The sequence below is a fragment of the Leopardus geoffroyi genome, chromosome B1 (genome assembly GCF_018350155.1).
Source record: "Leopardus geoffroyi isolate Oge1 chromosome B1, O.geoffroyi_Oge1_pat1.0, whole genome shotgun sequence".
In the NCBI taxonomy this organism is placed as follows: domain Eukaryota; kingdom Metazoa; phylum Chordata; class Mammalia; order Carnivora; family Felidae; genus Leopardus; species Leopardus geoffroyi.
In genome coordinates this window covers 60,071,059-60,086,732 of record NC_059327.1, presented here as the reverse complement: position 1 = coordinate 60,086,732, position 15,674 = coordinate 60,071,059, and the positions used below count along the sequence as shown (strand labels likewise).

At 35.9% G+C, this 15,674-nt stretch overlaps 1 protein-coding gene across 1 annotated transcript in view; it reads left to right on the top strand.

Moving 5' to 3' along the window:
* The window catches only part of ANXA10 (annexin A10), a 98,966-nt gene that overhangs the window by 68,768 nt on the left and 14,524 nt on the right, over positions 1 to 15,674 (top strand). Inside the window, exons 4-6 of the mRNA XM_045463677.1 lie at positions 688 to 801; positions 2,784 to 2,874; positions 4,746 to 4,825. Of these exons, the coding sequence (XP_045319633.1) occupies positions 688 to 801; positions 2,784 to 2,874; positions 4,746 to 4,825 (285 nt within the window). The remainder of the gene's footprint in view (positions 1 to 687; positions 802 to 2,783; positions 2,875 to 4,745; positions 4,826 to 15,674) is intronic.

Sequence of the window (15,674 nt, the reverse complement as noted above, 5' to 3'; positions counted from 1 at the left end):
TTGTAACCTTACAAAAAATGCATTTAACATTCACATTTTTAAACAGCCAGTCTACACTAATAAAATAAAAGTGAAAATTAAAACAATCAATTTTATACTTCTATAATCTGTATTCCAAGAACTAAAATTCAGCATGCTTGTTTTTCTCCTGAAGTGTTTAACTTTCAATATTTTAAACAAATGTATTACCGTGGCTATTTGATGAAAGTCCTTAGATTACTCAATTCATTTACACAGCTTTTTGGTAATAGTATAGCCATGAACTCCTGCTAAAAGATACCGCTTCAATGATAAAATAAAATGTATATTTTATTTAAGGACTAATGTTTCATTAATCCTGTATAAGAAAACTAAGAACTCTCAACTATAATGTTTTTAGCTTTCAAATTTTACTTATTTTCATAATGAGATCAACACAGAAGTTGGGGCTGGGATTAGGGAAAGAAGATCATTTTGTATTTACATGACCAGAATGTCCATGTATACGACCTCTCATGCAGAGATATGATTACATAAGACATTTCAAATCCATCAAGTCCATCCACTCCTGTAATGCAAAACCAGGCTTCTTACTATGTGAAATGACATAGGAAAGGACATCTTAGTAGAAGACTTTCTGCAATTATCCCATTTCTCTTGTAAAGTTAGTACCTAATATAATAAAAGTATTTACTTTTCCACCCATAGGACCTAATTGGTGACCTGAAGGAGAAACTTTCAGATCACTTCAAAGATGTCATGGTTGGCCTCATGTACCCGCCACCTTCTTATGATGCTCATGAACTCTGGCATGCCATGAAGGTACTATTCTGATACAAAAATATACCTGTAACAAGTGCAGGGCAATATTTAAGTAGAGAGGGAACTGCCCTGTGATGTTCCTGTATGTGATCAGGGGTGGGGGAAAGAATATCTGAGCAAAAACAAAACAGTGAGGGGCGCCTGGGTGGCTTAGTTAAGTGGCTGGACTTCGGCTCAGGTCATAATCTCTCAGTTCGCGAGTTCGAGTCCCGCAACCGGCACTGTGCAGAAGGCTCAGAGCCTGGAACCTGCTTCGGATTCTGTGTCTCCTTCTCTCCCTGTGTGTCTGTCCCTCCCCAGCTTGCACTGTGTCTGTGTCTCTCAAAAATAAATATACGTTAAAAAATAAGTAAGTAAATAAATAAATAAATAAATAAATAAAACAGTGGCGATGCTGTGCTCAGGTGAAGTGACCCTGTTAGGAAGAGAGGGATTCTACAGCCCAGGAGCTTGGATCAGCCTATTCTTTTGCTGCACAAACTCAGATTCACTGACCCAGCTCTATGCTGAACAACCAAAAAAACCAAAAAAAAAAAACCCAAAATAAGCCTCCAGGGCTGTCCATATTTATCTCTCCCTAGTACACATTCATATATTAAGCAAAAATGTTATAAAACATGTGAACCTCTTCAAATTATTTGTAAAAATTGGACTCACTAAGTAAAAGTGGGATACTGAGTCAGAGACAAAATATAGATGATATCTTTGTTTATTTTTGTAACCTCAAGTTACTCCTTTCCAAAAACTATTGCTCAAAAGTATAAAACTTTTTGGGGCACCTGGGTGGCTCAGTCAGGTGAGCGTCTGACTTGGCCCAGGTCATGATCCCGCACTTGGTGGGTTCAAGCCCCACACGGGGCCCTGTGCTGACCAGCTCAGAGCCTGGAGCCTGCTTCAGATTCTGTATCCCTCTCTCTGCCTCTCCCCCACTCTGTCTCTCTGTCTCCCAAAAATAAATAAATATTAAATTTTTTTAATTTAAAGTATAAAACTTTTACTTCTGAAGAATTATAATAATTCTTTACAGAAAAGCCATTTCCGTGAAATAAATTGACTACAGATTTGATAGAGACTTTGTTCGCTAGGGATTGGGTACAAAAGGCTTTTTAACATCTTCCAACTGCTGATATTAAACACCTGCAGAACCATTGCAGTCATTCCAATACGATTCCTGCCAATGACCAGATTATGCAATCTGCAAACGATGTGTGACAGGAGACAGGAAAGGGGAAAAATTAAGGGAACTTGGATTTTGGCCATCATATTTGCAGATGAGAATAGACATTGTATAAAATTCATATGAATTTCAACTAATCGCTTTTTTGAAGTTGCATATGGCAATTCCTACCTCTTGCAAAATGATGTGACCACAACTATAAGAAGGAAGTCATATGTTACTGTTTAGATAAACTGTTACATTTTATCAATATTACATGGGATGGTAAGGATTTCTAACATTTTCTGGAATATGTGTTGTTTTTATAACAACAGGGAAAAATCAGAGAAAAAATCTGTCCATATAGCTGTAAGGGACCATAAAAAGCACCCAGCCTAATGTTTAGACCAATAGCACAAAATTTCACATTTAGGGAGAGGCAGGGAGTGGTCCCTGAAGCATCTTTAGGAAACTAGGAGACCCAGGTTCTAATTTCAGCTCTCCAAAGAATGATATTCTAGCAGCAAAAATATCAGTGCCATGAGCCTTGTTCAAACATCTTTTTCCACATTATTTAGAAAGTCCCATGTTGTTTTATTCTAAATGAAGGAATAGGATTTCAGATAATAATATCTCCTCAGGGTCAAGCAGCTAGTAAATAGCAGAGCCAGAACTGAATAGGACCTATCTTTATCCCAAACATCCTTTCTTTCCTCTCTGCCATCTCTCAGAATATCAGGAATGTTGTAAATCTTTATTATACATAAGATGCACTATTATTCCCAATACAAATGCCTTTATATTTCTCTCTTTCTCTGTATGACAGGGAGCAGGCACTGAAGAGAATTGCCTCATTGATATTTTAGCTTCAAGAACAAATGGAGAAATTTTCCAGATGCGAGAAGCGTACTATTTGCGTAAGGAAATATACATATGTGCATATATTTTACACACACGTAAACTTCATATTTTTCAAATAACACACAAAATATTTCAGTTTATGTGTTTTAAAGTTTTTTTCTAAGATACTCTTAAATTTGATATATCACTTACTCAAGACCAATCAACTCACTGAGTAAAACTGATGATTATATTACCAAAAATGAAACAATTCTCTGCACAATCAAGTTAAGCAAAGTTTCCAGGAAAAGAATTACAAGTTTCTATGAGGTGAGTGTTTACATTAATACAGGTAAATGCCAGCACTGTGGTTCAGGAGCATTTTGTCGCTTACCCTGAAGAGACCAGGTATATAGACGAAATAAGGCTAAGTTCAATGAGCACTTAGCAAATTCTACAAATATGGGTAACTAGTTCACTTTGCATAAATCTCATCATCACTGTGATCTATCACAAAATCAAATTTCTACACATTTTAAGAGAAGATAAGCTAATTCTTTTTTTAAAAAGATATAATGCTTTAAATTGCATTGCTTCATGTTTTGCCTCACATTGAATATCAAGAAAATATTCTAGACAGTCAGCTCTGTTGCATTTGAACAAAAACAAGGGGTATTTCCCAGTGGGGATGAAGAACCTTCACTTAAAATACTAAAATGAGGGGCATTTGCGTAGCTCAGTTGGTTAAGCGTCCAATTCTTTTTAATTTTTTAACGTTTATGGCAATGAGAAAGAACGAAATATGGCCCTTTGTAGCAACGTGGATGGAACTGGAGAGTGTGATGCTAAGTGAAATAAGCCATACAGAGAAAGACAGATACCATATGTTTTCACTCTTATGTGGATCCTGAGAAACTTTACAGAAACCCATGGGGGAGGGGAAGGAAAAAAAAAAAAAAAGAGGTTAGAGTGGGAGAGAGCCAAAGCATAAGAGACTCTTAAAAACTGAGAACAAACTGAGGGTTGAAGGGGGGTGGGAGGGAGGGGAGGGTGGGTGATGAGTATTGAGGAGGGCACCTTTTGGGATGAGCACTGGGTGTTGTATTGAAACCAATTTGACAATAAATTTCATATATTGAAAAAAAATAAAAAAATAAATTAAAAAATTTTTAAAAATTAATTTTTTAATGTTTATTTATTTTTGAGAGAGAGAGAGAAAAAGACAGAACGTGTGCAGGGGAGGGGCAGAGAGGGAGGGAGACACAGAATCGGAAGCAGGCTCCAGGCTCCAAGCAGTTGGAACAGAGCCTAACATGGGACTTGAACCCATAAGCTGTGAGATCATGACCTGAGCCAAAGTCGGAAGCTTAACCAAAGCATCTGATTCTTGATTTCAGCTCAGTTCATGATCTCACCAGGTGAGCTCTAGATTCATGAGTTGGAGCCCTGCGTTGGGGCTCTGAGCTGACAGTATGGAGCCTCCTTGGGATTATCTCTATCCCACTCTCTCTGCCTGCCCCTCCTCCTCCCCCGCTTGTGCTCTATCTCTCAAAAATAAATAAATAAACATTTTTTTACATATTAAAACGATACAGAGCACCTGGGGAAAGTGCTGGGCTGGGTAGCAGTTTACGGAAATAGAATGCATAAGAGCAAATTTTGAGAATTAGAGAATGTGAAATGACTTTCAGTGGTGTTTTTCAATTTTGGAATAAAGATAATTGTTTTTTTAAGAAAACAGACCTGTGCCTATGCTACTGTTAGTTACCACATTTCTTTGGAGAACTGTTTAGAAAATTGGCTTCAAGACAAAGAGATGTCAACAGATCGATTGTATTTCCTGTGCTTTCCACCCACAACTGGGGCAATAGCATTAACTTATACAAAGCACATTGTTATGTGGTTCTATAATAAATCATACCTTTAACATGAAAGTTTTTTTCCCCAGAATACAACAGCAACCTTCAAGAGGACATTTACTCAGAGACCTCAGGACACTTCAGGGATACTCTCATGAACCTGGTCCAGGTATGAAATTCAAAAATTCACACCATTTTGCATTATTAAAAAATATATATGTTTCCTTTTCAAAAAATAGAACAGAAAACTCCAGTTTAACAGTAAATTCTGTATAATAATGTTTACTTAATGCCAGCTAAATTCCAACCACTATAATAGAAACTTGATTTGGATATAGAAATAAACAAATATGAATGATATACCATTTCTATTCTCAAAAAAATCTACTACATATAAGATGTTATGATTATAGAAATATACATAAGTAATTATACCTTATAAGGTAGTTAAAAGATTTAAAATATTACAGTTACAATTATAATTCTAATGAGAAATTATTATTCTATTTCTATTTTTTTAAAGCTACTAAACAGGTTGGGTGCATACTAACTTCTGAGGTCCTAGTATAGCCTAGTAGTAGCATGTTTCTCACTTAATAACTACAAAATACTGTAATATAAATATTCTTATAAGCATTTTATAAATAAAAAATGTAAAACAAAACCTACTAGGTTCTAGCTCTCTGTCTAAAGAGCTAATAAGTAGAAATCCAGAATTTGAATTGATTTCTATAGACTCACACATGCCAGCATCTGATCCTCAGCTCTACCTCAGAAAATTCTGTGGTATTATACATGAACACAAAGGAATACTGCTTCAAATTAAAATTTGACACATTTTATTTTTATCTACTGACTAAATGGTATTATTTCTATCCAATTAGTATTTCTTAAAAACATCCCACACATTAGCATTGTAACAAGAATAATATTTTTAGATATAATTAACCTTTGTCTTATATAATCTGTCATCCAATTCAGCAAAGGCATTCAGGAATGTAAAGAGAATCGATATTCAGTTCTTTACTAACAAAAGAAGACCTAGATGTCCAAACTGGAAAAAGTGTCTTAGGAACCAGTATTTTGGCTTGGTTTTACATCGTATGAGTGTGTGTGTGTGTGTGTGTGTGTGTGTGTGTGTGTGTGTATGTAATTTATGTAATGAAGCAAGCATTTCTAAAAATCCCGAAAGTTCTAAAATCCCGAAACTTCTCTCTTTATGTCAAGAACATAACTGAGTAGTCGGTAGCTAGCATAAAATTTCACCAAGAACTGTAGGTAGACAGGTTTTTTACATGGGGATGTAAAATTAAGAAAAAATTCCATTGTCTTTAATGATAAAAGAATAAATGATAGCCCTTCTAGGGAATAAAGGTGGAAGAATGATATGTAGAAAGATGGAGAAAGACCCAAGAGGGAGAAGAGTAGGGTAAGAATGCTGCCTGAGGTCCTTCAGGAGTCCAAGGCCCCACACACTCAGGAGGGGAGTCAGAATCATCAGATGAAAATATGGGATGGACCATGGAATGTCCTTTCTTCCTTTTCTCTGAGCCACTCTGGTTCCAATTGCTTCTATGAGTTCCTGGAATTTTTTTAGCCTCAACATTTTTATGGCCACTATTGCCAAACTCTGAGATGTTCTTCCTTGCCCTTTGTCCTGTTCAGGTTTATCTGAAGTGGTGCTGTGGAGTATATCCTCCATGAGGCTTATATCTCTTTCACAGCTCAATTTTGGCAAATGTAGATATCTAACAGTTTGTTTGCAGCTTGAGTAGCACACTTTTCTTTAACCTGGACTTACGATGTTTTGGGAAATGTAAATCTCTAAGAAACTTGGAAGAAGTCTAATGTTGATTCCAGTGAATACTGTATACCACTTAGCCATACCACAACTTCTTTCCTAGACCTATTTCTTTGCATCCTTGCACTCTCCCTGACCATGCCTCTTGTTTTTCACAACTAAAAGCCAGTTCCTTGGGAGTCCTCTCAGATAACATGTTTAGTCAGATACATGCTGCAGGGCTGAGTCTTAACAGGTGTTTGCTTTTCAAATCTTCTTCAGGTTCCAGCTTACATTGCTTGGGATCAGTGGTTCCCCCTTTTAACTGTTAGGGACACCAAATATCTGGACTTTCTCTCTACCTCTTTTATTTCAGCTTGCAAACCAGGCAATTATTTGCTGAGCTCATCTCTTTCTTGTAATACGTGGCCAAAAGCATAAAGTAAATGACAGTTATCAAACTCACATGAAGACCAGAACGGGCTCTCTTGATCAGCTTACAGCTCTCCTCCAAAAAGCGATTCAGAGGCTCATTCTTTTTCCATCTAGTGGCTAATCCATCTTCACATCTTGCTTCTAATTTCATCATTCCAATCCACAATCTACAGAAGCAGAAAGAGGGTGGAGGATTGTTCATGGGAACTTTTATGGACCTCACTGTGATATCTATCACTTTTGCTCACATTTCATTGGCTAGACCTCCATCAGCTAACTCCCCTTATAGTCTGTTTTTTTGTCCTCAAAGAAGATGAAATAAGTTTGGTGATCACCTATCAGTGTGAAAATGAGACTTGGAAACTGAAACCAAGACAGGCCAGTGAGCAACAGAAGATGAAAGGATGAAGATATACTTGGCAATAAGCAGGAAGTCTATGAGGATGACTATATTGGGCACAAAGAGAATTTTCAAAAGGAGAGCAATATATAAACAAAAAAACAAACAAAAATGTTCTGCGTTATTTCTTATAAGTACTTTAAAAGTAAATGTCTTTACATTTCTATCCAAGCTTTATGTTTTTTGACATATCACCATTTTAAGTGATCTTCTGAAAGATCACTGTGTGAAAGTTTCTTGGCCGTACTTCTAATCTAACTCATAGAATGATGACGTTCATCACACTGTATACTATATACATATTATGCAATGTTAATCTGAACATATTAGCTGTATTTTTGATTTCTATATAACTAATCTTAACATGTGTAATTAATTCATATGAGAAAAAACAAAAACCCACCTCTATTTTAATCTTTTATTCCTTCTCTTTTGTTTTTGGCATACATAAAGCATGTGTGTGTGAAAAAATATTGTCCAACCTTTACCTGTATTTCATTGATTGATTGATTGTTTTCCAACAAAGCAAATTTCAAAAATGCTGGTGTGAAAACTAGTGTGGGAATAATCATTTCCCATCAGGCCTCTGATTGAACATACCCTTCAAAGTCTTACTCTACTTCACAGGAATTGCTCTCCTCTAAGCCTGTCTTATGTATTTTTATTCAATGTTACCACATAATGTGAGATGTGTTTGCATATCCGCCTTTCCCAGTAGTTTCCCAATCATGAGTTTACAGTTTACAGTTTTAGAACTAGGCTCAGCATATGATACATAAAAAGCAAGTCAGGGGCGCCTGGGTGGCGCAGTCGGTTAGGCGTCCGACTTCAGCCAGGTCACGATCTCGCGGTCCCGGAGTTCGAGCCCCGCGTCGGGCTCTGGGCTGATGGCTCAGAGCCTGGAGCCTGTTTCTGATTCTGTGTCTCCCTCTCTCTCTGCCCCTACCCCGTTCATGCTCTGTCTCTCTCTGTCCCAAAAATAAATAAACATTGAAAAAAAAAAGCAAGTCAGACTTTTTGGAAATAAATGCTACAAAGAACAAATTCTTTTAAAAGTCTGAGTGAATAAAGTTCAATGCTTGCTGCAGTAAAAAATGAGGCTTAATATACAATAGGTCTATGAGAATTCTAGAAAAGGAACATCATTTGCACACCTGGGGAAGAGGAAGGAGGTGGTTCAGGGTAAGTAGAAACGTCTTGCTTGAGCATGCTGGCTCACTCGAAGGACTCCTGCTAAATAGGAAAAACTGTCTGATTAAATTGCTGGCTGGCATTGCCAGGTTGACTAGGTTCCTGTAAGCAATAGAGAGCCACAGGGAAATATCTGGCAGAATGAGAGATGACTGGGAAGACTTTATCTATTATCATCTCCACGTAAGTAGGAAAAAATTAAGTTGCACGTGTCATGCTAATTTACCACAACAAATGGAAAGAAACAGAGTGAGAGCCTCGCTTGTGACTTAAATTAAGAGAATCCAACTTATTAAGAATAAAAACTAGTTTCCCCTTCTTATCATCTCTTTAATTTCTTAATTCCATTCTCACTGAGTTTGTACCGATCAAATCAATCAGATGTACCCTGAATATACACTGAAGTGAGACAAGAAACCATGAGAAAACCCAGCAGGAGGCAAGGGACATGTATTTAGGCAAGAAACAGCTATCAACAATCCCTCTCTTTTATTATTCAGATTGTCTTACTGGCCATCTTCCAACAGAGAAAGCAGTTAGAATTCTTGATGTCCCAGCTAAGTTTAAAAAAATAAAAGGAAACAAGGAAACTTCAGGTTAGGAAAAAAAGACAGAGTATTCCCCAGCTCTTCAGGAAAATAGACCCATAGTCATATGCTGACTTTTTTTCCCCAAAAATTACAAATTCAAATATTTACCTTACAGAGATTTCTATTTTTTTTTTTTACTTCTACAAAGCTTTGTTTTTTAAAAAATGGACAGCTTTGTCTCTGTTTCTGAAATTAAAGTATTGTATTACATCACCCAAGATAAGCATTAAGAATTATCTCTACCCTGTCTAGAACTAGTCTGTATGCAAAAATAGTTAAAGTGAGGAAATGACCATTAATAATAACTTTTTCCTCTAAAATATCAATAGCAGTGTGCAAATTTAAATTACTTCATTTTCCTTCCTTTCTTATTATGTCCTTTTGCTGTCTTCCTTACTTGGGGTGGGTTAACAGATCCAATCAAACACAGGAGGTGTAGTTTCCCTTAATATGTGTTTACTGTGTTTAAAACCTTCATATTGTACTTCACACACATTTTATATGATTGGATTAAAGAATGAATAAAAGTACTAGATAGGAACACTAACTATCCAGTCATTGCCAGGCAACATGGATTTTAATTCTTTTTTGTCCTTTTATGTGGGTGTGTGTGTCCAAGTTACTATCAGTTTTGAATTAGGAATAAAAAAATCCAAAGGAAAACACTGCTGAGGAAGCCAGATATTAACTGCCCCGAATTGAGGAAAGATGGCTCTTTTGGACTGATTGGATTTCTTCAAACTGTTCACACGAAAAAGGTGGTATGTACCAGTCATATCCACTGACTTTTCAATTAAGTTAAAATTTTCAATTTTTAAAGATAAAGTCACAAAGTTGCTTCATTGTATTTGGTTTTCATTTGGTTTGATTTGGATTTGCTTGGTTTTGCTGCACAGTCATAAAACTACCCGTATCACCAACCTCAGTTAATCAAGTCCTGGTTTGAGGTTCAGATCTCTAGGATTATAACATCAATGGATAGTGATAGTGTGTCTTTTCATAGTTCAGCTATATACTTCTGTATAAACTGTTGAAGAAATAAACTTATTTTAACCTGTGAGAGAGGTTGAAGTCATTATGGGGAAAAGTGTTAATAATAATGATTAATTTAAAAAATGATCTCGTTGACAGCATGTCAATTGAATATTTCCTAACTCTTAAATGTCATAGGACTAATTTTAATTAAAACATTCTCTCTGTAGTTAAGAGTCTGTAACTTGGGGCGCGTGGGTGTCTCAGTCAGTTAAGCGTCTGACTCTTCATTTGCCTCAGGACATGATCGCATGGTTTGTGAGTTTGAGCCCCACCTCGGGCTCCATGCTGACGGTGGGGCCTGCTTGAGGTTCTCTCTCTCCCTCTCTTTCTCTGCCCCTCCCCCTTCACTCTCTCTGTCTCTCTCTCAAAAATAAATAAATAAACAACAAACTTAAAAATTTTTTTTTTTAAGTCTGTAACTTGGTTTGCCTGACAGTTACCAGAGGGGAGGTGGGTGGGGGGATGGGTTGGATAGGTGATGGGGATTAAGGAGGGCACTTGTGATGACCACGGGTGTCAAAAGGAGGTATTAAATTGTTGTGTTTTGCACCTGAAGCTAATGTTATACTGTGTCTTAACTAACTGGAATTTAAATAAAAACTAAACACCTAAAGAACAAAAACAGAACAAAACAAAACATTCTCTCAGTTTAAAAGGATCATTATTTTTTTAAATTTTCAACTAATGAGGGGCACCTGGGTGGCTCAGTCGGTTAAGCATCTGACTTCAGCTCAGGTCATGATCTCATGGTCTGTGGGTTCAAGCCCCGTGTCAGGCTCTGTGCTGACAGCTCAGAGCCTGGAGCCTGCTTAGGATTCTGTGTTTCCCTCTCTCTCTGCCCTCCCCTGCTCATACTCTGTCTCTCTCTGTCTCTCAAAAATAAATAAATGTTAAAAAAAAAACAGTTTAAACTTTCAAGTAGTGAGGCTGCAAAATATAAATTAAAACAACAGTTTCCAGGCAGAAATTCATATTGGCATAGCCATTGCCCCTAATAGAGGAAAGCCAAGAGTTCCATTGTAAACCGATGAGTTCCATCTTAATATCAAACAAGCGTTTATTTTCTTAACATCCAAATAGAAATTTATTTCAATTTATTAAAGAAAAATATACATTCTTTGGGTGCCTAGGTAGCTCAGTAGGTTAAGTGTCCAACTGCAGGTCAGGTCATGATCTCACAGTCTCTGAGTTTGAGCCCCACATTGGGCTCTGCACTGACAGCTTGGAGCCCGGAACCTGCTCCAGATTCTATGTCTCCCTCTCTCTCTCTCTCCCTTCCCCTCACCTGCCAATCTCCCTCTCTCTGTCTCTCTCAAAAATAAATGAAAAACATTAAAAAAAATTTTAAAAACCTTGTTAAAGAAAAATATACATTCTCTAGTAAGAAACAAATGTATTTTATTAGGATAACTTTGCATTCCATTAGAGCTATATCACAGTCGAGCTTCTGCTGTTGAATCCTGCTTCTTTCTTCTCCCTTCCATGAGTGTTGCTCCCAAACACACTCCATAACAAGCAAGATGTGCTGATCTCCATCTCAGAGTCAGCTTTCCAAGGAACCCAATGGCTATTGGGTTCCCCTCCTTGCAGGGATGAGCAAACTGAGGCTCAGAGAGATTACCATTACACATATACTGAATGAGAAGGCCAATATGGAAGTAGGACTAAGTACACGATCCCCGCCTTGTTTAAATCTAATTTCTCCTAACTCCAACCCCATCTGACTCCACTCCAGTTCTACTTCTATTTGACAAAATGTCAATGACCGATATGCAAATGACCTCTTAAAATTTCTGTACCTCTTCAGTGGTTGAACTGTAAGCCACTTAAAAGTACCGACATCTCATAATCAAGATTGCAGTGTATATTTTTTTAAAGCAAAGATTCTTATATTCCAGGAAAAAATAAAACACACCATTCTGAAAATTTAGCATGACAGAAAATAAGTCATGGAGGAAAAAGTCAGTGAACAGTGTTTTCTCATTGTAATAGGGCAATCAATCTTATTCATAATCACACTTCCTTTTTCCTGAAATTAAACAATAATGCTTTATTATTGATAAAGTATATATGTATGTGTACTTGTATGTATAATAATATTATCTACATAGACACACATATTTTAAAACAACACACTGATTTATGTCACCATGGGATTTTACCTAATTTGGATTATGACTTTATAGTATAAAGCATTACTTCCTAATTTCATTTTCCAGAGTTCAAACATGAAATTATGTGTGTGTGTTTAACTTTGAAATAGCTTTTCTGTGTAGTAGTTTTCCTTCCAACAGACAATATCAAAAAATGAGGGTGAATAGAGACTTAAATTCTACAAGCCAAGGAAAATTAAATAGTTTACTTAAAGATTATATACTTATAAGGTTTCACAGTACATTTCTCTTAAAATGTAAAACACACTTTATAGGTATAAAATAATATGGATTTCATAAAAATTACTTACATTACATTACAATAGAAAATGGAAGTAATAAACATAAAGATATGTCTTAGTACAATCTTCTTTAATAATAGCCTTTTTGAAGGCCAGAAGTCTCATGGGAATTCACACTGTTTAATAAAATATATAATTTCTCTTAGGTTTTTAAATATTTTGAAGATTTTCCATTGACTCCTGACTTCTACATCAGTGGCTGTTCAGTTGGGAGCTTCTGATTTAGCATTTGGATCAGTAAATGTAGAAGGTTGGGAAAAGATAAAAAGTGAATTAGGGAACTGAAAAAGTTTATCACTTCTGACCATTATCTGGTATGTACACCACTTCAGAGAGAATTTGTCCGGACATTTTACAAAAAAGAAATGGAATTTCTTCCTAAAGAGTTGTGCAATTTAGAGCTGGTGAGTTTTGACCAGATAACTGATGGCTGTTTCAGTGTAAACAAATATCTTTCACCCTGTAGTCGGGACCATTATTCTCTCTCTCACTCTGTGTGTGTGTGTGTGTGTGTGTGTGTGTGTGTGTGTGTCGGTCTGTCTCTGTCTTTCTCTTTCTCTTTCTCAATCTCCCTTTCTCGGTGTATATATAAATGACAGAGAGATGATAGGTAGATGATAGGCGATAGATAGATGATAGATAGATAGATATACTCTGTGTAACACTCTATATTTCTTTTCCACTTGGCTCTATCATAAATCAGTTCTATGTCCTTATATTTATTATTTAACCTTCTTGAGATTCAGATTAGAGAGATTTACTTTGTAATTTAAGGCATGTGAACCCATTCTTCTTTTAATTCCCTCCCAATACAAGTACTTTAAAATTCTTCAATTGTTGAAATTACATCCACTACTTCCCTCTACATTTTTATTTTCAGAATCAAACTAAAGACTGTCCATGGCTTTCATCTTTTTAACATCATGAAAATTAAGCACACCTCTTTTTGTGAATTAATAGAGATTGAGGGAATTGGAGCATAGGAGCCTTAAGGTATTCATGAAATGAAAGTGTTGAAAATTATTGTCATATTTTCTGGGAGAGATTTTTTACTTAATCTTTAAAGTATTTTCCAAAAGGGATGTTTCTAATAAGGAAACAACTCAGCCAGAACATCTTGTTGAAAACGAATGCCAATCATTAAATGGACTTTCAACACTTCGTGCATGCTTTTATTAAACTAGATTTACAGGAGATCTAATTATCTGTCAAATAATTTTAAAAAAATAATCACTTGGAGATTAATTAATCAGCATGTGCAAATCACACTGGAGATGATAAATGTTTTCACAGAAAGAATGGAAACTACCCAACTGGATGCTTGGCTGTCCGGATTTTCCTTACAATGGTTTCTCAAACTGGTACAGTGAGACCGACCACAGGGGATGTATTGCCATGAGTTTTCAGTGATCATCTGTATTCAAATTACCTTGTCCAAATATTTTCAGCTAGATTTTAAGTCCCTTAATTTCTTTTTTTCACAGTTTTACTTTGCTCCTAACCCAAATTCTATACTCATTGATGCCATTTCTTTGACATTTCCATCAATTACACACACCATGCTGCTGTCTTAGGCTTTTTACATGATGAAATTAGCTTGACTGTGCCTTGGTGGAAACAACTAAATCACAAACTTACTTTATTCACATTTTTTTTAATCTACCAGTCTGTTTAAAGTGCTTTGGGTAATTAACAGCACAAAGAAGTAAAGAGACAAGCACCATTTTAAGTTTAATGTCAAAAATCCTATGTTTCAAAAAATATTTCATATACCCAGAACTGCAGAAAATTCTTAAATATTTACCACAAACTTTGTAAGTGTAGGTGTTTACTTAGCTATATAGTTTGATTGGAAATCACTAAGAAAACTTCAGTGATCTGGAAAGTCTTCCTACATCTTCTAACTGATCTTTTTTTATTCTTTATTTTAATTCCAGTGTAGTTAACACACAGTGTTACGCTAGCTTCAGCTGTACGATATGGTGATTCAACAATTTCATATGTTGACTCAGTGCTCATCAAGATATGTATCCTCGTAATCCCTTCACCTAATTCACCCATTACCCCAACATACCTTCTGATAACTGTTTTTTGGTTTGTCTCTTTATTTTTTTTTTGTTCATTTGTTTTGTCTCTTAAATTCCACATATGAGTGAAATCATAATGGTATTTGTTTTTCTCTGACTGGCTTATTTCCCTTAGCATAATACTCCCTAGATCCATCTATGTTGTTGCAAATGGTAAGATATCATTCTTTTTTATGCCTAGATAATATTCTATTATATATATACCATTCACCTATTGATGGACGCTTGGGCTGCTTCTGTATCTTGGCTATTGTAGATAATGCTGCAGTAAACATAGGAGTGCATATATCCCTTTGAATTAGTGTCTTCATATTCTTTGGGTAAATTGTCAGTAATGTGATTACTGGATCATAAGATAGCTCTATTTTTAAATTTTTGAGGAACCACTATGTCTTCCACAGTTGCTGCACCCGTTTGCACTCCCAAAAACAGTGCACAAGGTTTCCTTTTTCTCCACATCCTGACCAACACTGGTTGTTTCTTGTGTTGTTCAATTTAATCATTCTGACTGGTGTGAGGTGATATCTCATTGTGGTTTTGATTTGTATTTCCCTGATGATCAGTGATGGTGAGCATCTTTTCATTTGTCTATTGGCTAACAGGATTTGTTCTTTGGAGAAATGTCTGTGCAGGTCTTCTGCCCATTTTTTAATTTGGTTATTTGTGTTTTTTTGGTGTTGAGCTGTTTAATTTCTTTACATATTTTGGATACTAACCATTTATTGGATATATCATTTGCAAATATCTTCTCCCATTCATTAGGTGATCTTTTAGTTGTGGTGGTTATTTCCTTTGCTGTGCAGAAGCTTTTTATTTTGATGTAGTCCCAATATTTTAGTTTTGCTTTTCTTTCCATTGTCTCAGGAATATATATTTATAATAATACATTTTAGATATATTATAATATAATTGTGGGTTTATTTCTGGGCTTTCTATTCTGTTCCACTGATCTACAGAAATCTGTTGCATTTCCATACAACTAACAATGAAGCATCAGAAAGAGAAATTAAGAAAATAATCTTATTTACAACTACACCAAAAATAA